The 21,522-nt window shown below is 38.8% G+C and overlaps 1 protein-coding gene across 10 annotated transcripts in view; it reads right to left on the bottom strand.

Moving 5' to 3' along the window:
* The window catches only part of LOC125412617 (cytochrome P450 2J3-like), a 53,350-nt gene extending 35,144 nt beyond the window's left edge, over nt 1-18,206 (bottom strand). Inside the window, exons 1-9 of one of the 10 annotated variants that reach the window (XM_087904838.1) lie at nt 17,738-18,192; nt 12,504-12,666; nt 9,542-9,691; nt 9,006-9,166; nt 7,773-7,949; nt 5,864-6,005; nt 1,841-2,046; nt 1,612-1,750; nt 323-919 (exon numbers count right to left, since the gene is read on the bottom strand). In XM_087904838.1, the coding sequence (XP_087760964.1) occupies nt 909-919; nt 1,612-1,750; nt 1,841-2,046; nt 5,864-6,005; nt 7,773-7,949; nt 9,006-9,166; nt 9,542-9,691; nt 12,504-12,666; nt 17,738-17,947 (1,359 nt within the window). In that variant the 5' untranslated portion in view covers nt 17,948-18,192 and the 3' untranslated portion in view covers nt 323-908. Of the gene's footprint in view, nt 1-322; nt 920-1,611; nt 1,751-1,840; nt 2,047-5,863; nt 6,006-7,772; nt 7,950-9,005; nt 9,167-9,541; nt 9,692-12,503; nt 12,667-17,737 lie in introns of those variants that run through there. The other 9 variants (XM_087904832.1, XM_087904833.1, XM_087904836.1 and 6 more) reach the window with 9 other exon arrangements.
* Nucleotides 18,207-21,522: the final 3,316 nt, after the last annotated feature.

Here is a 21,522-nt window from a genome sequence, read left to right as displayed (position 1 = left end):
TGGGTCTCTCTGTGTTGCTACTTTATTTTACAACTGGTATAGATGGGAGAATTCATTACTGAGTGAGGCAAGAGGCCTCTATAGAAAGAGGATTTTGCACTATAGGGAGGCGAAGGCATGTTCCTGGGCAGCAATGGGCCTGGAGGAACATCTTCCTGGGAAAGGCATGTTGGAGTCTATTCTCATTCTTCTCACCATAGTCCTAAGAATTATCACACAAGGCATTTATTTGAAATACAAAAAGGAATAAATTCCTAGCCTTTCAGTATTTCATTGTCCTGATTCATTGACTTAGAGAAGTCGAATAAGTGAAATATGCATCTGAGGTTTTGTTTTTATAATTTTATATTATATATTATATTATAATTTTTATAAACAGGAAGAATGGAGAAAGTCTCTGTATCTTATCAGCTTTCTTATTAAAGTGTGTTGTGAACAGTGAAAAAAGGGACAGACAGTCCCAGATGGAAAGACAAAGAGGTCAGAACAAGCCCAGGGCACTCGAGCCTCAAGAAACACCAGCTCTGGATCAACACAAGCTGTGCAGGCAAATGCAGTCTCCTCCCAGTCCGAGTCTCCACATCATGAGAAGAGACACTGCCTTAGATAATCAGGCAAACTTAATGATCATATCAAGCATTTCAGTGCCTTCTGTGCAGCATTTGTCACCCTCTGCAGACAGTGTTAGGAAACACAGCTTCTGTGTGAGGAAACCTGGTGGACACTGAGCTCTAGGAGAAGCACATTCATCTAGGTCTGCGTCCTTTTCTCTGCAGGGCTCACTGATTCCAGCTTGGAAGGCGGCAGTGGGACACATGCTCCCAGGGGCAGCTCTGCTTCATCTCCTGTCCCACGCTTTCCTGCTCTCAGGTTCTTTGTTTTTTGTTTTTTGCTTTTTTAGATTAAATTTAAAACACAGCTGTGAAATTAAAGAATTGCCAAATTACGTATATAAACCAATATCTAGAATATACCAGAATGTTTGGTTATTGATTCCACACCACTGCCACTGAAGTCTTTAATCACTTGCCTGGCAGAAAGCACAAGGGAGAAAGAGTCATCACTGCATTTCCTTTCCTGCGTGTCAGGTGGTGTAGCAGATGCATGTACTAACTACATTTAACAAAAGGGGTCGAATTTAGAAAGAGAAGACCTATTCAGGGATTGTTCATGGGACAGAAGTCTCTCACCTAAGCAAACACCAGTTAAAGCTATTTAACAACTAAAAACCCCAAAACTCAGCTTTCATTGTCAGGAGCCATCCCTTAAAAAGAACATGTGTCCGTCAAAATGTCTACATAATGGCAGGAATTCAGCTTGGTTGCTCTGAGCAAGAGGCAGGCTTTAGGTCTCTATCGTCAGTGAGGCAGAAAACAGAACAAAGGAAGTTGAAATCTCCATCAGAAGCAAGGAGGGATTGATACTGTACCTGTGTGTGTGTGTGTGTGTGTGTGTGTGTGTGTGTGTGTGTGTGTGTGTAGTGACTGAAACCAGCTGCAAAATGGAGATATATGGAAAGGCTCATCTGTAAGGATTCCAGAAAAGAAATTCCAGGAAAAAAAGATGGGATAAGGTGGAGCTCTGAACCCCCTCCTGCTCATCACAACTCACCCATTGAGAAAGGCAGAAAAGATTCTCTCTTCTTAAACTCTCCATTCTCCAAAAAGTGCTCCGGATTGAAGATATCTGGAGTGGCCCATTCTTTGGGGTCCCTGTGCAGTGCAGTCAAATTGGTCTGGAGTATGGAGCCCTAGGGAAGGCAGCAAAGACACAAATAATGTGTGGACTAGACACACAGAGGGTTAGTGGTTAACAGACTTCCATTCCTTCGCCTACTTACCTTGGGCAGGTGGAATCCCGCCAGCGTAGTATCAGCTGTCACTTTCCTGGGAACACTTAGAGGGACGATATTGGCCATCCTCTGCACTTCATGGACAACAGCATTGGTGTAGGGCATGGAGTCTCTGTCAGCCAGGCTAGGCTGCTTCTCCTGGCCAATCACTCTGTCAATTTCAGCCTGGACTTTTGCTTCAAGGAAACGGGAGGCTCCATTAAGTTTTAAATTTTAATGTTATCTTCTGAAGACAGAGAAAGCTGTCTTTCAAAACAAATATGCTTTTATTTCATCTAGTGTCCTGATTGTGAGGAAATAAAAGTTCTCTACCCCTTAGAAAACCTGATTTAGAAAAGTGTAAACTCAGGGCTGGAGAGATGGCTCAGTGGTTAAGAGCATTGCTTGCCCTTCCAAAGGTCCTGAGTTCAATTCCCAGCAACCACATGGTGGCTCACAACCATCTGTAATGAGGCCTGGTGCTCTCTTCAGGCATGCACGTAGACAGAATATTGTATACACAATAAATAAATAAATAAATAAATAAATAAATAAATATTAAAAAAGAAAAGTGTAAACTCTATAACTTTCTTCAAAACTACAGCATAGGTATGAATTTCTATATATCCTCAAGTGACTAATCAGGATGGCTACGGCTAAGCTCATATCAGTGTCTACTCAGATTTCTGTAAATAAATACTTTTCCCTGAATATATTGTCACCAGTACACTTTGGTTTTACCTACATGAAGAGTCTAGAAATTCTAAGATCAGGTCATCAGAAAATTTCTTGTCTTAGAAGAATCAATTTCCTTTGTCATAGTTGGGAAATCTTTGTTGTATCATCATGCCATAATGTGAAAAGAAGCCGTCTTGCTCTTCTTTCTTAAGCACAGATTCCCTTCATCGTTATGTAATCACCTCTTCACACCATCACATTGGTAATTAAGTTTCAATGAGTTCACAGGGAGGACACAGACACTGAGACCACTGCGTATCTGCAGACTAATTTCTCAAGGACATGCGCTGTCATGGGCAGTGAATTGCAATGTGTTTCTGGGCTGTTCTAATTGTCAAACTAGGAATATTTTATGATCGTTGGTTTCTTTATCTAATAATTGAGAGTAAATAAACCTTATCCAAAGGGTATTTTGAGGTTTACATTGGTATAATAATTTAAACAATTGGTAGAGGCTTCCTCTCAATATCTTCACTATCTTAGAGCAGTAGAGACTCAACTGTTTACCTGCTTCTCTAGCTAAAGAAGTCATTTCCCAGATTCCTTACAGAGGAAATGTGACAAAACTAAAACATAAGCAGACATGGTGTTTCATCTTCGTGACAAAGCTTGTAGAAACAATGTCCCCTTCTTTCTCCAGTTCTCTCCCTGGGGTGCAAAGGCTGTTCTCATGGCAGCCACTGCAGAGTCTGTGAACCTCATCTGAGCTCACCACTGCCACAAGGTGAAATGAATTTGGAACTCGATCCTTTACTAGGTCCAGCATTGATGTAGGTGGGTCATCTGTATTTCTGTTGCGTTCATTGGTTAATAAAGAAACTGCTTGGCCTGATAGGTCAGAAGATAGGTAGGTGGGAAAGACAGAACAGAATTGTGGGAGAAAGAAAACAGAGTCAGGCAGAGGCAGAGAGCTGTCGCGATGAAGCTGCCAGGTCAGACATGCTGAATCTTCCTGGTAAGCCACGACCTTGTGGTGGCATACAGATTATTAGAAATGGGTTGAATCAACATGTAAGAGCTAGCCAATAAGAGGCTAAGGATAATGGGCTAGGCAGTGTTTAAAAGAATACAGATTCCGTGTAATTATTTCGGGTGTAATCTAATCAGGAAGCTGGGCAACAGGAACACGGCCTGCAGCTCCTTCTACACAGCATGATTCTTTCTCTGGAGAGAGATATATAAATGTCTAACATTGACACTACTGTATATATAAAAGAATTAAATGGAAATAAATTTCATATAACACAAATCAGTTCTCAAAAACTATGAAGATTTTGAGTTAAGGCAAAATTGAGTCCATGATCATCTTGAATTTTCAACAGCCTTGCCTCAGGCTCTTAAGAAGTTTGATTAATGATGTGGACTGATAATCATAGCTCTTATTTAAATTTTTAATCGTGCATTGCTATAATTCTAAACATATGTTGAGGAATCCTGAGTTTGCATTAGTGTTACTTAGATAAAATCAACCTGAGGTCATGAGGCTGAGTTAACAAATAGCTGACAGCAGGCATATCAAAGAGATAGAGAGATACACCAGAAGTATTTGGGAAGAGTTTGTGTGGTTTGGCTTTTTTATTTTGGTGAAGTAGAAGGATGTACTTTTCGGTGATACCAGCTATGAGGGAAGGTTAGCTAGCTGTTACTCAACCTCTCTGAGCTAGCAGGATATCACCTCATATCACGATTTTATTAATATTTATTATATATATTAATTATCTGTATCTATATTATGCATATCAATATGCTCGAGTTTTATTTCTAAATAGAATGATAGAGATGTAGTTAAAGCTACATTTAGCAGCAGTGGCAGAGCCAGTGCCTGTGGGAACAGAATTCCTGCAGGCTGTGCCCTGAGTGCCTGGGCTACTGACACAGAAGCAGGAAGGTAACTGAATTGAGCTGCTGACCGAAAAGGCAGTAGATTGAGGGGCAGCTACTGTGCTGAGGTTGAAACAACACATTTATCTACATTGTCGTATAAGTAATGGTAGGAACAGTGGATTTTGCAAAAAAAAAAAAAATTACGTCTTCATAATTCTCTGTTTATTTCTCTTGTATTCTACCTTCCATGTCTACAAATTTAACTACTTCAGAGAATTTGTATCGTTAAGTCTGTAGAACATTTGGCTTCCATATTTATGCAAGACGTTTTCCATGAGGGCTGAACTTTTGTACTTAACTTTACTCATGGCCTATTGGTATCCTGGATGCTTCCAATTGTTGAGTAGTGTTAATACTACAAAATGAACATGAAATAAACTTTTATCAATTAATATATTTGATGATGAGATGATTTAGCACTTATGGCCAAATCTGATGATATGTGATTGACCTTAGGAGCCCACATTGTGAGAAAGACCAACTTCCGTAAATTGCTTTTGAGCTCACCATGTACACAGGAGAAGAGAGCATGCAAGTGTGCACATACACAGACCAAATAAAAAATATAATTCAAAAAGCTTTTAGAAATATACTGGTATTCTAGAATATTGGTTTTAGAGACAAGCCTGAACAGTGACTCAGTAGGCTCTAAGATTTCTTAAAAATGCACCTTTCATTCAGAAAGACATTTTAGATAATATAAAAAGGAGCGTGGTTTTCTTTGCTCTATGTTTAAAAACCGCCTATAAGTGAGTAAATGTGACAATTGTCTTTCTGTGTATGGGTTACCTCACTCAAAATAATGTTTTCTAACTCCATCCATTTTCCTGTAAAATTCAAGAAGTTGTTATTTTTTCTGCTGTCTAATACTCCATTGTGTAAATGTACCACAATTTCCTTATCCATTTGGTCAAGGGGCATAAAGCAAAGAAAACAAGCCTACAAACCGCAATCCCAGAGAACTTAGACAACCAAGAGGAAACTAAAAAATACTTACATAGTTCTAATCTACATGGGAAGTAGAAAAAGACAAGATCTCCTGAGTAAATTGGGAGCATGGGGAACTTGGGGACGGGTTGAAGGGAAGCGGAGAGGCAGGGAGGGGAGCAAAGAAAAATGTTCAATAAACATCAAAAAGAAAAAAAAAGAACGGTGTGAATCAATGTTATATGGTAAATCCACTCTTTGCTGAAACATACCACAATATAATTGACATCTCTCTTTCCTCCTGAACTTCAAGCTTGCTGAAGGTACAGACTCTAATATCTCTAATCATAGTTCTCACAGAACATGTGACGGATGTGCTGTTTCCTTAGTGCACTTCACCTCATATACTCCTACTCTTCCCATTCCCCCATCCTGTCTTCTGAACCTGTTCTGCCTTGGTTAGATGTTGTTATTACATTTCACCTTGAACTTCTGGGTAGAGAGCCATGTAGAGCAGAGCCCAGCGCAGGGTCGTGGATGTTGTCTCTGTTCCAGCAATGAAGAGGTCGAGAGTGCTGCAGATGAGGTTTTCTTCATTGAAACTTGTAGTAGTTTTGTCGGGGTGCTAGAAAAGACAGTGTGTATTTGTTCAATCATAAGATTTTTGACTGTCTTGTAACACTGATCCTATGAGAATGAATTGCATAGTGATGCTGTCTTTGATATTCAACAACTGACTTTGCTGATACCAGAAAGATGAATATCCATTTTCTGTGTGCACTGATTCTCCAATTTGCATCATCTTGCAAAGTCAAAACCGCACTGATTCCATCAATAACTATTTATGACAAACATCACCTTTCTCACTTCCTCTAGAAGCATCAGTTTGTTAATACAGCTCTTAATGTTGTTGTTCTCAAATCTGTACTTCTTATGGTAAAGGATTTGCCTCCTCCTCCAGGCATAAATTTGTTTAAATCAATATTATATCAGAAAGATGAAATAAGAGAAAAGATCATAAACACACACACACAAACATTTATCATTGTGACCCAGACAGAGGAGGAGCCCATAATCCAGTGAGTTGAAGCTTCTATGACAGATTCAGTGATATGTATTTGCCAGAGTTCTACTCGGATTAATAGGATTTTACATTTTACCGTGTGATTGGAAATCAAGATGTTCCTCCACAGTTTCATGTTTTAAATACTGGTTCCTTGCACTGATAATATTTGGGGAAGTTCTTAGAAATAGGAAGAGAGGATCTCGCTGACAGGAGGGTTGGTAGTTCCTTAGAGTTACACCCAGCCCATGGTTCCTTCCTTTCTTGCAGTTTTCTAATGAACAGTGATGTGAAAGACTCCACCATAGCCTTCTGACTCATGAGCCAAGCTGCTTTGCCATTCACTTTGATGAAATGAAATGTTTTGAAACTTGGTCAGATGACATTTTTGCTTTATTCTCTTGTTGCTGCCATATAATATTGTCACACTGACCCAAAGTTCAATAATATGTTTGCTCAGTGTCTCCTTGCTGGCCTATTATTGAATAGTGTTCATATAGAGTCCCGGGAAAGTTCATATAGAGTTCATATGTGCCTCAGCTCTATATGAAAGTTAAACTCTACCTCTTACTTAGCTCAAGTTTGTCTGTTTCAGTGGGATTTGAGCTGGGGAGGGTAACCAGCCCTGGACCAACTTATAAAAAAATAAAGCTCTGAAATTTAACTGCTACTTATATTTCACATATATCTTTTTAAGATATGGGAGAAGGACCAAGGAAAGAAATAATAAGGAGGAATCTGGGCATTTCCAGGACCTCTAGCCTAATGGTAGTGAATCCTTAATTTCTAAAACTCCCCAACAAACCAAGGTTACATTACCATGCATTTATAAAACATTACTCCTGGGTTTTTCTACAAAATCTGGATTAAGGAATGATCTACAGAGATGTTCATCTTGTCATCTTTGCCACCATGGCATGCTACTCAAAGCACAAAAATAGATCTTCAGGATATGATTCATTTCAGGAGGAAAGGTTATCCTGAATTATCTTTATGAGTGGGGCCTCCAGGGTTAGAACAGGAGAAATGAGATGTAAAAGGATCAGAAAGGAAAGAGATGATATAATCTCAGCCCTGAAGATGGAGCAGGAAACCACAGCAACAAACATCAATGTCCCCTAAGAGATGGGAGACACAAGGCAATGACATTTCTATTGTTTCCCAAAGTTGGTACCTCGTTGGCCGGATTACAGGAATGATCTAGAACTATGAGAGAATAAATCTCTGCTATGCTAAAACTCTGCCTTTGTGCTAGCCTGCTGCTCAATCAATTGGAAGCTATTATACACCACCCTTTCTGTAAGAAGACACAGGTATTGTCCTCCCCACCTTGGTCATTTCCGTGAGGAAAGCATCAATGAAGTCTCGCGGCTCATCAGGGTTCCAGTCTCTGCGGTGATTTTCAACTATTTTAGAAATATATGACTTCAGTTGTCTCCAGGAGGCTAATGCTGATTGGTGTGATCCAGGAAGATGTTTCATTATCCATGGGAAGATGTTATAGAACTAATTAGGGAGAAGAACATGATCACGGAGACAGCATAAAGTCACTTCCTGTTTCAAGATAGGGTGGACTTTTCCTCTTGATCTTCAACTGGAACTGTGGGAATATCTGGACCGCTTTTTTTCTTCAGGCACATTGGTGGACATATGAGTGCTCCCATGCAAAATACAATAGCCTCTGACCACTTCTCACTGGTCAAATTCTTTTCACTCTAGGACATACACTGATAGAACATTCAGTAGTTGTCCTAATTCTGATTCTAATGCCATTAAGACACGGAAGGCTCAAAGGATGAAGGTGGCAGGAACTGAGATCAAGCAGCAAATCATAGATTGAAGAGATAGCCCCACCTACAGTGGCTACAAATTGAGCATATCAACTGAAATTAACCCTGGAGTTTGATATTTCTGTGTCTAAGATTTTGCGATGGATTATGGTGCTAAATAACTTTCTGTGTTTCATTGCTATAGAACCTAGAAACTCTGATTTTCCAGGAGTGTATGTGACATGCAATAGAGTATTCCTGCAGCATGGTGATTGGAACTCAGGGGGTCCTGGATGTCTGAAGGCAGGTGTTGTAATTTAGGAAAAGTTGTGAGTCTTTCCTTACATTTATTTAATTTTTTTTCTCAACTTTTTTTACTACTGAGCTATATATTTGATTTCACCCATAAGCTGCTTGTATTTTTCTCTTCTCCCTCACAACATTTCTGTCCACTTCTTCATTTTTGAACCTTGCTTCTCTTCTTTTTCTCTGTTTCTTGCTCTCCCTTTTTTATCTCACTTATTTACTGTTTCTAGCTTACCTTAAACAATTTTGTCATCATACAAAATTACAAAGTAGCCTTCACATTTTCATTTCAACAGAGATGTATTAGTGAACTATCAATGGTTTTAATTATGTTTTATATATACAAGTATGTTTATGTATGTATAATTTAATATTGTTGCCAGAACAGTTTGCTTCCACTTCTAAAATGAAAAAGAAAAAACCTATTTGTACTTGAATTAGCCCCAGTCCAATTTTCTCCCAGTATGAAAGAAACTAGATTGCTTACCCGGACCATCTTTGAGGAATTCAAATACACGGCCTCATCCAATAACCTCAGCAGCTCCTGAAACTGACTGTCATCGTAGTCAAACCGCTCACCAAAGGTGATGGAGCAAATGATATTGGAAACAGCATTGTTGATCTTGAAGTGAGGGTTGAAAGGCTGTCCTGAGGTAGATAATGAAAAAGTGCATCTTTCAAAGATGTTGGTTTGTTAATTCCAGTGACAGAGAAACATGCATACTAGAGAGCTATGTAAGAGGCTCTGGATTAGCTTGATATGAGGTTTAACATACACCAAAGAATCTGTTAATATTTGGGATGCCAGACTGATGACCAGGCCTTAAGGTAGCAGCGAGTCTAATGACCATTTGTGTGATTAGCTGCAAACTCTGGGGCAAGGGCATGGCTACATGTTCACTGGTCAGTGCTCAGTGCTTAGCACAGTGCACAGTCCAGGACAAGCACTTAGATACTTAGGTGGATTCTGTTTAATTAATTAGAGGCCCACAGCCTCCCACACCTGCCCTGTGGAATGCCCACCTTCCTCCTCTTTTATGACCCCCACAAGGTGTTGGGCTTCCTCCTGCATGCGCTGCTCTATGCTCTTCTTTCCCAACCCGAAGTTCCTCAGGGTCATCAACGCGAACCTTCTTTGCTCCTTCCATGTCTGTCCACTGGAGAGAATCAGTCCTGGAAGGAAGCCATACAGCGTTATAGCATTGTGATTCTGATTTAAAATTACCTGGCAAATGGGCTGGTCACATGTATGCTGTAAAAGAGAAGAGCCGAAAATGGACTGACAGCTGTCTAGAGAGGGACAATAGCTCAAAGCAAGGAGCATAAAAGCTAGCATCTCCTGGTGGCTCACAATATCACTGTTTAGTCAGTATTTTTAATATATTCTTTAATTTTAATACTCTTAGAAAAACACAAAAGTTATTGCCAGAACATTCCATATCTATAGCAATAGACAGAAAAAAGAGATTCAATGGCAAAGTAAAAATTTTAAGAAACATGATAACTAGGTATTAATGAGGTGATCAAATCCAATTCTCCCCAGTACCAAATCATCTACACTTTATGTTTAATATGTATGTATGCATACACACACACACACACACACACACACACACACACACACACACACACACACGTCTTTTTATCTATGTAAAGCAAAATGCCAGGAACCACTCCTGGTACCACAATCTGTATAACTTGTGGCTTTCTAAAGCAGTGATTTTCAACCTTCCTGATGCTGCAACCCTTTAATACAGTTCCTCGTGTTGTTATGACCTCAAACCACACAATTATCACAATTATTTTTATTGCTAGTTCACAACTGTAGTTTGGTTACTATTTTGAATCATACTGTAAATATTTGATCTATCCAAGAATCTAGTGATCCCATTGAATGAGTTCTTCATCCGCCCAGGGGGTGGTGCCCCAATGATGAGAACAACTGCTCTTAAGGACTAGAAGAGATAGAATGGATCTAGAGATATTAAAGTGGAATTTATTAGAGTGACATATAAGCTAGTCTAAAAATGGCTGTCTTTTAATGGAAAGACCAAAAATGCTATGATTGTTCAATCTATGAGGCTGGATGTCTCAGCTCGCTTTCTACATACACTGGAATCCTAGAAAAGTAGATTCTCATACCAGTGAACTAATTCTTCACCAGCAGGATAGATGAACTTGCCAGTGAGAGGAAGGACAAGATAGCAAAAGGCAAAAGCTTCCTTTTTCCTAGTCCTTTTTTATGGGCTGCAATCAGAAAGTGTGGCCCAAATTTAGAGTGGGTCTTCTGATCTCTAGAGATGCAGATTTGGGGTAGGTCTCAAAATTCCAAAGAAGCATACTCTTTATTTATTTTCTCTGTTTTGAGGATTTTAGTTGGTTCCAAATGCAGATAAGTCGACAACCAATGTTAGCCATCAAACTTCTGTTGGAGTTCTCTCAGCATCCTGATTTCATGGCGTCTAGATCATGGAGTCATTTTGGCATCCTTTTGGCATGTCTGGACTTGTGTTTGCAAGGCTTAATGCCATCACCCTGGTCTAATGCACAGTCTAGTTTAGCAACTGGAGTATGTAAGCTTCCACCCATCATATCTAAAATAAGTTTCCTGATATCTTTCCTTTTCTCTCTACCTGATATCCTAAGATTTCCTCTGCTTGAAACCACTGAGAATTCTTCCTGGCTGTCAGAATAAAAATCAGCATTGTGCTCTTTCTGATGGAGGTCAGAAGTACCAAGATCACTTAATTATGTCTTTAAATACCATGCTTGCAACACTGGATGTTTTTCCATTCTTCCAGACATCTCTCCTTTCCGTTCTTTCAGCAATATTGTATCCTTGAATAATTACTCTTTCAGGTAATTACTTGAATATTATTTATTCAGAGAAGACTTTCCAGAATCCTCATACAATGTTAGACATCTTTGACTAAACACCTTCTGCATTAATAGTGCTTTACTATTGATACCATGGCATTAACTTTTACTGTGCTGACTGGTTTTATATCAATGTGACATAAGCTAATATTGTTCTATAGGGGGAGCTTCAGTAGAGAAAATGCCTTCATAAGAAGATAGGGCTGTAGGCAAGGCTGTAGGGCATTTTATTATTGAATGTTTGTTGTGCGAGGGTCCACCCCATGAAGTTGCTGCTAAGCCTGGGTGGTGGTCCTGGTTTCTATAAGACAGCAGGCTGAATAAAGCAGGAGAAGCAAGACAGAAAGCAGTATTCCTCCATGGTCTCTGTGCCAGCTGCTGCCTCCAGGTTCTTGCCCTGAGTTTCTGTCCTGGCTTCATTTGGGATGAACAGTGTATATGAAAGCATAGTCGAATAAACCCTGTCGTCCCCAAGTGTCTTTGGTCATGGTATTTCATCACAGCAAAGTAACTCTAACTCAGATGTCTAGCACCATGCTTCTTACAACAGACAACACAGTGAATTGACCTAGAATTTTTCTGAAGAGTAATTAGAAATGGCCTAAGCGGCTGTTTTGTTAGATTAATAGATTTCAAATTCTGTGTTCAACTTATGACTTTATTTGACAATAATATAAAGTACTCATACCAACAAATTATAACGTTGGCTAGGAGCCTCAAGATCCTCATGACTTTAATGATACAGCATAAGCAGCTATAAGCAAGATGCAGTAGAAGGGAAAAGCTGACTTACATCCATTTCCCTAGGGCTGACATGAGGAAATGAAAGTGAGCATAGTTTCTGGCTGTGTTTTGGTGCTGTGGTTACTTCGTATCAAAATAAATAGAATTAGTTTTTACTAATAAGTTGTTTACCCGGTCTATACTAGGACACACTATGAATCATCTTCTGAGTGCTTTCAGTCAAGCAATGTGGTTCCTGCGCCCATTAATGATGGCATTTCATGAAGGTATTGGCTTATGAGAGTGATGGATACATAAGGCAAATAAGAGCCTTTTATGTATCTTAAAATTACAATGCATATCTGACAACAAATGAAAGTCTTACCATTTTCATTAAAGACATGATTTTGCAGTGGAACTTGAGGGCGACTCATAAAGTTTTCTTCCAGGTGTGTAAAGGCTTCTTTGATTAAAGGCAGACTGCTTACAATCACTGAAGACTTGATTCCAAAATCCAGACTGATAACATTCCCATACTTCTTCACAAGCTGAAACATATTTCAATAGTTAGCGGCGAGTGTGCTCATATCTCTGTGTCCAGGGATGGCAGACATATGTGTAGCAAATGGTAATCATATTGATAAGTCTTTATTTCTCAGTGAATGATACATGTTGGTATGTTGAAATGGTTTTGCTTTTCTTTTCTTTGAAACGTCCTAAATGCAAATCAACTTCAAGAATGAGATTCACCAATACAAATTCATTAACAGGAATCAATGAATGGATGATATTATAGTGTGTATCCCTATAGGAAGATTTTAGTACATGAATTTCAGTAAATAAGCTAATTCTCTAACTCCTCATTCTGCATTCTAGGACGGGCAGAATACAGTGTATGCCACCTGGTAAAGACCAAGGTGTGTCTGTGTGAGTCAAACTTGTAGTATGCACAGAGTATATAGCACAGAATAAGGAAAAATATTTTTGCATTCAGTGTGTGTGTGCGTGTGTGTGTGTGTGTGTTGTATGTGAATGGTGGTGTTGCACAAGAGTATGTCAGTGGGCATCTTTTGGGAGTTTGTTGTCTCCTCCCACCGTGTGGGTCCAGGTGATCAAATTCTGATTACCATGTTTTTCAGCATGTGCCCTTAACCACTGAACAACCTTTATGGCCTGCAAGCATGGAATTCACAGTAAAGGAAAATATCTGTTGATGGCTTTCTTGAATAAATAGCTATGATAACAGAAACAAAGCAAAATAACTGTGTTTATTTAAATATTAGAATATGATTTAGAAGAGGGTTCTGGTATTAGAAGCAACAAAATGATGGAGGAGCAGATCCCAGAGACAGTGCTGATGAGCTCATGCAGCATTCATGTCACAGAATCCTGGCTAATGTGCAAAAAATGACTGGCGTTCTCAGGGGTCACCTCTGATTATATTTAAAAGATGGGAAAAAAAGGAAAAGAAAGAAAATGAAATGACCTTCAATAGTAGGCATCTTAACAGTTACTTTGAATTTATTGAGTAATTTTATACATATGACGATCATATGAGGCATATTCAGGACCATTGTATGTTGGGGTCCCATTGTTACAGCTAGCTTGAAGTACATGCTAATATCTAACTTGTGTATCACAGCCCACTACAGTCTGACAAGACTCTCTCTTATTTGTGTAATATTTCTGTAATAGTTCTGTGAACTACTACAGAGAAAGCTAAGGAACTGTGATGTGGCAGGAAGTAGAGTCCCCACGTGCTCAACAAGGAGCCACCTTCTTCCCTGTTCTCACCCTGTTTACAGTGATGTCACTTTAATGGATATAAAATGTCCACCCCTTTACTTCACTAGACCCTTGTTAAACATTCCTCTAGGCACAGCACAACTGGCGGCACCATTCTATCAAAGGCTAGGCCCAGAGCTGTCCATCCATCTAGATTGCAGATGATATCACAATTGATGACAGAATAAATAGGACTCATTGGACCATAGACCGTGTTGTGTTGTGCCTGTCATGCTGAGCATTTGTTTAGTGTCTCCTGAGTGAATGAGTCTGTGAGGAAATATATGTAGATATTAAAGGTCATTTTATTCTACAGAATACACACACACACACACACACACACACACACACACACACACACACATTGTATTGAGTCATATCCTGTATGATCAGAACTTGTTTTATCACTATTCCACTAAGCAACCTGGGGAAATCAGATTACCCTTTCCTCAACAGTGGAAAATGGAATGCTAAGAGATGGGTGCTAACGTGAATCTATGTGTGTTTATCATTGAGGGTGAATGAAGGGGGCATAAAAACCAACGGGAATGCCATGCATCAACTAGTGGGGTTTTATCCTCACAGCAAGAATTAAAATTTAATTATACCTAAATTGCATCATTTAACCTCATTTGATTATACACAAATATCAAAATGTAAACCCATCGATAATACAAAATAAATAGATGAAAAATTATTGAACTGGCATGATGTTTCCAGCCTCAGTGTCACCATGACCTAATTCTGTGACACGAGACATATCACCCAACTTCATATGACTGTGTATCAAGGCATAGATCTAATATTTTTACCCTGACAAGATTAAATAAAAGCATGTCTTTTAATTTTTGTAACTTATGATAGCATTTGCAAGAAGCAAACCTCCCACTAAAGTTTACTTTGTTTTGCCAAAATCCAAGAAAAGTGATTCTCAACAGGTCAGAGATTATTTTAACTTTTTGCTTCTAAGTCCCAGAGCCAAATGCCATCAAATGGGGCAATCAAGGTGTTACAGTGGTGAGGTTCATGGTTGTCATCTTGATATGTGTTTCTCCTGAGCTGAGCCTGTGGGGTAAACTGTGACATCTATAGTTGAACTGCTATGAAGAGAATCTCCAAAGAAGCCTGGGAAAGAATTCTGCTTTCCATCTTTCTTTTGCAGCAATAAGGACATCCCTTCCCAATGGGACAGTTATGGAAAGATCACTGGTGTTCATCCTCCTGTAGAGAGGTGCAGCTGTACTATAAAGATGGGGCCCTGAAGTTGCAGTCATCTTCCTTCTTGCCAGCCAATGCTGCTGAGTTGAGGAGTCAGAGGTATCAAGCACAAACTGGAGTTATTCAGATTCACAATGCAAACTCTGAAATTTCCATTTGAGTCATTACTCACAAAAGTGATCCCCTGGAGCCTCTAAAGCTACCTGTACAAGTAAAGCATTGATCTAGTGTGTTCATCAGTTTTACAGCACACTACACAAAATGTCCACCCTGACATTGCTTAGTTCATTCACGAAGACCCAAGAGAACCTCAACTTTGTCGAGATGGCACAGATGTTGGAAAGAGAGGGAAAAATAAATATTTCAAAGTGGATATTATAAAATTATTCCATATAGTGGGAAATCTTAACAGAGAAAAGAAAGATAAGAAGAAAAGGTATCGATTTGAGGACAGAAGCTGCCATGGCCTCTGTGGAGAGCTGCGCATCAGAGCTTGGCAGAGAAGCAGTGCGGAGGTGAGAGGCAGCTCTCCCATGCACAGCGCAGAGAAAGCCGATGACAAACAGCAAGACACAGCACCATAGATGTCATGGCTATGTACTAATGTCACGAAAACAGGAATGTGTAGATGAGAAAACGCTTGGAAAAGTTTGGAAACTTCCTAGTCTGGCAAAATGCAAGCCTTCCATGTCAATTCCAACAGCATAAAGCCCCAAACAATGCAAAAACACCACAATCAATATGGAAACTAATTCTCTTGAAAGCAAATAGACAAAACAACAACAAATACAATCAAACAACCAAACAACAAAACAAAACAAAACAAAAACCTTTAATACTTATAGGGAAACCACAAAGGCCAGCAAGGAGTAGGAGAACATCTAAAACTGTGAGTGCCTCTCATTGTCAACCTAGCTGTCTACAATCAGGGGAAAGACAGAGTGGGAGGGAGGGGAAAGGCATTCTGAGGAGGGGCACAGCTAAGAGGTTCCCTTCTGCTACAGTCTCCTCTGAAGGAGTGGAAGGAGAATGTGCTTGAGGTCAGAAAGGAAATGACAGAAAAGAGACAGCTATGGGAGGATGAGTAAGGGGCAAAGACAACAGACTCCTGTGCCTTTGAGTCCCAGCTGCACCGACACTGAAGAGCAGGGCAGTGTGGGATGTGGGTCTCAGTGAGTGGGGATAGCACCTGGGGCAGTGCATCATACAGGGGATAGGGTTAATTCCCCCATGTTTGTAGTTGCTTCACTACACATGGAAAATGCTGTTAGCAAACTCTCATGAGCTGCGTGTGCGTATTGAGTAACACAGAACCAATGCTGGGAGGACAATAGTAGAGATGTAGAGAGAGAGAGAAGATGAATAAAAAGGCATCTACTTGGAGAGTGTCCAAGAAACCCGTGGCAGGACAGGAAAATAAAATTAAAGAATGAAAGCCGAGCAAATAGACAAAACACAAAACAATAAAGCATTGAGTTTCAATGCTTACATGTAAATTGTAAACAGACCTGTTCTATCTCTCCCAATTAGTGATGAAACTTGAATAACAAATAAATTTCCCAATTATATGCATTCCAGATGGATGCAATTTTAGTATTATGTTTAGGTCCAAATAAAAGAACTGAAAAGCAAATGCCTTTCACATACTAACCAAAGGGGAGGTTGCAGGGTGTAAGAGATAAGAGAAAAATCAGGAAAAATAAATTTCCTTTGGATAACGAGGAACATTAGAAAGCCACAGTTAAGTCATCAAATGGTGCCTGCCAATGTTAAATGTCACTGTTTACACAGAACAAACCTCCCAGTTTAATCAGGGAGAGCTTCCAGAACTGAGTGGAGAAATAGTCACTCTTCCAGGGGACCTGGACACTAAATTGTGGCTTTCTTAGTAACTGATAAAATCAGTGAGTGAGCTGTCAGCAAGGATGTATAAAACTAAGGCTCAGTAAGAGAGAGCTAACACCCAAACCAAACGATCCTGCCCACACCCCTCATTTTTTTTTTCCAGAGAAGCATTTTAATCAACAAAGATGAGACCAAGACTTTACACACACTTTGTAAAGCTGCAGGACACATCTGTCTCTGTCATCGTTTACTATCATATCATCACACAGACCTGGGTATATTTAAAGAATTCAAATCACACAGTGTGTTCTCTAATCTAAATGGATTCATCACCTAGGAAGTATGTCATTGAAAGAGAAGAAATTCTCTAATTATTTCTCTCTCTCTCTCTCTCTCTCTCTCTCTCTCTCTCTGTCTCTCTCTGTCTCTCCTCTCTCTCCCTTTCTCCCTCTCTCCCTCTCTCCCTCCCTCTCTGGCTTCCTCCCTGTTTTCCTCCCTCCCTCTCCCTAAGACAGGACTTCTCTGGGTATCCATGGCTGTCCTGGAACTCGTGCTGCAGACCAGGCTGGCCTCAAACTCACAGTCATCTGCCACAACTGCCCTGCTTAGCTGCATATTTCTTAAAAGTGCATGTTTAGAAGCTAACTATGTGTCCTGGGCTTAGGGACCAGTAGCATGAGCCTGGGAGCCCTGCCTGCCAACCCCCGCCCCCCAGTTCCTGGAAATCGCAGATCCATTAGCTCACTGCTGGGCCATCTTGCACCTTCCTACCTGCTGGACTGCCAGGTACGGCTTTTCCTTGCCCAAGTGCAGTAAATTGCCCAAGATGGGCAGGCGTCGCGGCCCTGGCGGAAAGTTCTTGGGGTGCCGTCTTTTGAGGTAGTCAGCCAGGAACAAGAAGGTGACCACAGCCAGTAGTAGAGTCCGGATATGGAGCACTGCCCAGATGGAGGTCACCAGAGAGCCTGCAGCAGCAAGCATTGTTGGTATCCAAGTGGACTCTTCAGAGGAATGAGGTCTGGGCTGAAACTCGGGGCTCCTAATTTTATAGAGCTCTCAAATAATCTATTCCAGTCCTCTTCTGATCACACCCCTCCACATTCCTTGGAGGCCCTAAGATCCAGAGAACATAGACACTCCGCCGTTACTGGCCCAATCCCCCATCTCTAGGCAGAGGTCTTAGCCTCTCCTTCCAGTTGGATCAGGTCCTACTCCTAATGGTCAGAGTTCTCTGCCCTGCCCTGTTGCAAGCTTAACTAGATAGACCTTTGGAACTGTGTCTTTTCTCTTCAAATGGCAGTTATATTAGGAGGTGAAAAGAATTTGGGATTAATTTGGTAATTACAATTTGCACCCACTTATGAACTATTTTGGTACTATGTCCAGGATATAAGAACCCACGTAGCTGTAGACAGTCCATAAATGCACACAGCTGTAACTAAAGGTGAATTCTTTCTTGTAAAATCTGATTTTTGTAGCTTTTATCTAGATATGTAAGGTGTCATTTTTAAAGTTACACCATTTCGCTTTATTTTCGTAGCTCTAAGCATTTGCTAAATAAATTTGCTAAGAACAAATTTATCCTCTTAAAGGTTTGAACTAATATTAAGCAGAAAACTTGACTTTTAAAGACACAGAACTTTGCCTGAAAAGTGATGAGACTTTAGGCAGGTTGAGCAGTCATTGACAGCCTGGTTTTAAAATAATGTTTTTCCTTCAGTTTAAATTGGAAGAGATAAGAACTTTGAAATCTATAGGTTTTGAATGTGACTGTTTGTTGGGATTCTGTCTCCCTCCCAAAATCATAAACATGGAAAGAAAATTTAAAATAAGATCTTTGGAATATGTCTTTTTATTTGTATTATATCTCAGTAAGAGCATTTATTAGAATTTTTACTTATATGTTAAGAATATTTTTGAAGAAAATTTATTTTAATATTTCTAAGATATTGCTAACAGATGTCTTGATTAACATAAAGCATTGTATGATATATAATTCTTATTATTTCCTTGACTATTAATTAATTAATTGAAATAAATTCTAATCAATTTTTTTCGTTATAGTCTGTTTTGGAAGAACATCCTTATCAAAATCTATGTGCATTAATATTAAATTTTATAGTCCTTAGTCCTTCAATTCCAATGAATGGAGTCTTATATAAACAAATGACAGGTTAAGGTTTTTATAAAACATTTAATTGACCCCAAATACTATTTTCATAAGTTTTAAGATCATTAGCCTACCTGTACAAGGCAGTTCACATTCATCAAGTCTTTTAAAAATAATTTAAACACTCACATTTATAAATACGCACTTGTGCAGTTTAATTGAGCATCTGACATATATGCATATTTACAGGTTTATAAATAAATATATGTGTGTGTGTGTGTGTGTGTATAAGTACAAAATTCAAATAAATAAATAAAAAACAGAAATGATCACAGGATTTATCAGTTTTTATGTGGGACAAAACCATGTGGAAATATTTATCGTAGACTAGACACAATTACATGCAATGCAGAAGTGTTAAGTATAATAACCAAATAGAAAGCTTATATATCTCTATCTTTTTATGATATTATCTCAGGAAAATAAATGGAAGGAATGAAATTACTGAAATGCTTTCTGTTTGGCAAACTTAAGAGGTGAATTTGAAAGGTTAGTTGTAGAATCATTCTGTGTGTAGAGCTTACTTTTTATAAATTTTGGGCTTTTGTCTATATATAGTCATATATCTTGTCTGTATTGACATGTATTTCATCTGTATTGACATGTGTTTCATCTGTATTACATGACGTAATTGTTAAATTAATAATATATATTTTTTGTAAAAAAGTTATGAACCGATATTTTAACATCTAGCTTGGTGTACCTATCATAATATTACCAAGCTAAAAATAGTATCACAAAAGTGCAATGCTAGGTTTTAGGGTTACTGTTTCATTGTATCATTAAAAAGAATATTTGTGTTTGCCATAGAAAATGTTCTCATAATATCTGTAGAATTGTATATGTATATAAACATATAAAATAATCTGCGCAAAATGACAGATGTAGCATGACAAAATTTTGGAAGTTTGTTTAATTTTCAGTTTTCAGATAAGCTTTTACTGAATGCACAATGTCTGTATCTATAAATGCCATTGACTAGTTGTCTGGAATATAGAAAGAATTGATAAGGCTTATAAACAGTAATTCTTAAAAGAAGAGAATTATATATAATTAAGTTGACCAAGCAAAAGTACTGTTTATAAGGAATTTTCTCTGCTTTATATTTAAAACAATTAAACTTAGAATATTGGTTTCCTGTTAATTATGTGGGAAAAGGGTTATCTTTAAAACAGAATTTATACATTAAAAAGTTTGTTCCATGGTAAAGGCAGTCGATGTGGTATTCCCTCTGTATGCTATGTATACCATTAGTTAATAAAGAAACTGTCTTGAGTCCATAACAGGGTAGAATAGAGCTAGGCGGGGAAAATTAAACTGAATTCTAGGAGAAAGAAGGCAGAGTCAGAGAAAAACCATGGAGCCCTGCTGCAGACTGGTATCTGAACTTTATCCCGTAAGCCTCAGCCTCGTGGCAATACACAGATTAATAGATTTGGTTATATAAATATGTAAGAGCTGGCAGATCAGAAGTTAGAGCTAATAGGCCTAACAGCGATTTAATTGATATAGTTTCTGCATGGTTATTTCGGGTCTGAGAAGCCAGGAAGAGCAAGCAGCCTTCCTACAACACTTGCTTCCAACTTTAACAACTTGAATTGGATTCCTGAGACTAACTGGTAGAAATTATTCATATACATGGCTATACACCTCACCCCCCACAAATATAAACACATACTATTAAACAAATTATAAATAATTAAATTATTTAATATTCTATGTGTACTATTAGTTTTGTTAGACATTGGACTTATTTAAGTATTAACATATATTAAATTATTGTAAATGACCACGATTTTAGGTGTTTGAAGAAATATATGAGACATGAAGTAAACCCTCTTAAGCACTTAGAGGATACATTTCAATAATTTTAAATACATTTACATGTTTTATATTGAAAATTCATATAATACACTCTGGTGGTAATTTCCCCTCTCCATCTCCTCCTTGATCCTCCCTACCTCCCACCCATCTGAATACATGCCTTTTTAAATCCAGGCACATATATAAAGAAAAAAGCCAGAACCTTTTAAAAAAATTGACAAAGCTGAAGAAATACACACAGACTGCATAAAAGCACAAAATCAGAAACCAATATACAAGCAAAACACAAGTAATACAAAAATACCTCAAAGAAGTTTTCTGAGACAAAAAGTTCCAGAAGAACACCATTGAGTCCATTTTTGTGTTGGCCATTTACTTCAGGGTATGGAGCCTGGCCTTAAGAGTGATTTATATACCCAGTGAGGCTACATTGAAGAATTGACTTACCCTTTGCAAGTGGTTGAAATGATGATTAAAAGGCAAGTATTTTTAAGCGATTTGGGGGATGGAGGGTGACTCAGTGGTTAAGAGCACTGATAATTTTTACACAGGACCAAACATT

The sequence above is a fragment of the Myodes glareolus genome, chromosome 3 (assembly GCF_982192425.1).
Source record: "Myodes glareolus chromosome 3, mMyoGla1.1, whole genome shotgun sequence".
Classification (NCBI taxonomy): domain Eukaryota; kingdom Metazoa; phylum Chordata; class Mammalia; order Rodentia; family Cricetidae; genus Myodes; species Myodes glareolus.
The sequence above is the reverse complement of the archived record's forward strand: the minus strand, read 5'-3'. Positions and strand labels throughout refer to the sequence as shown.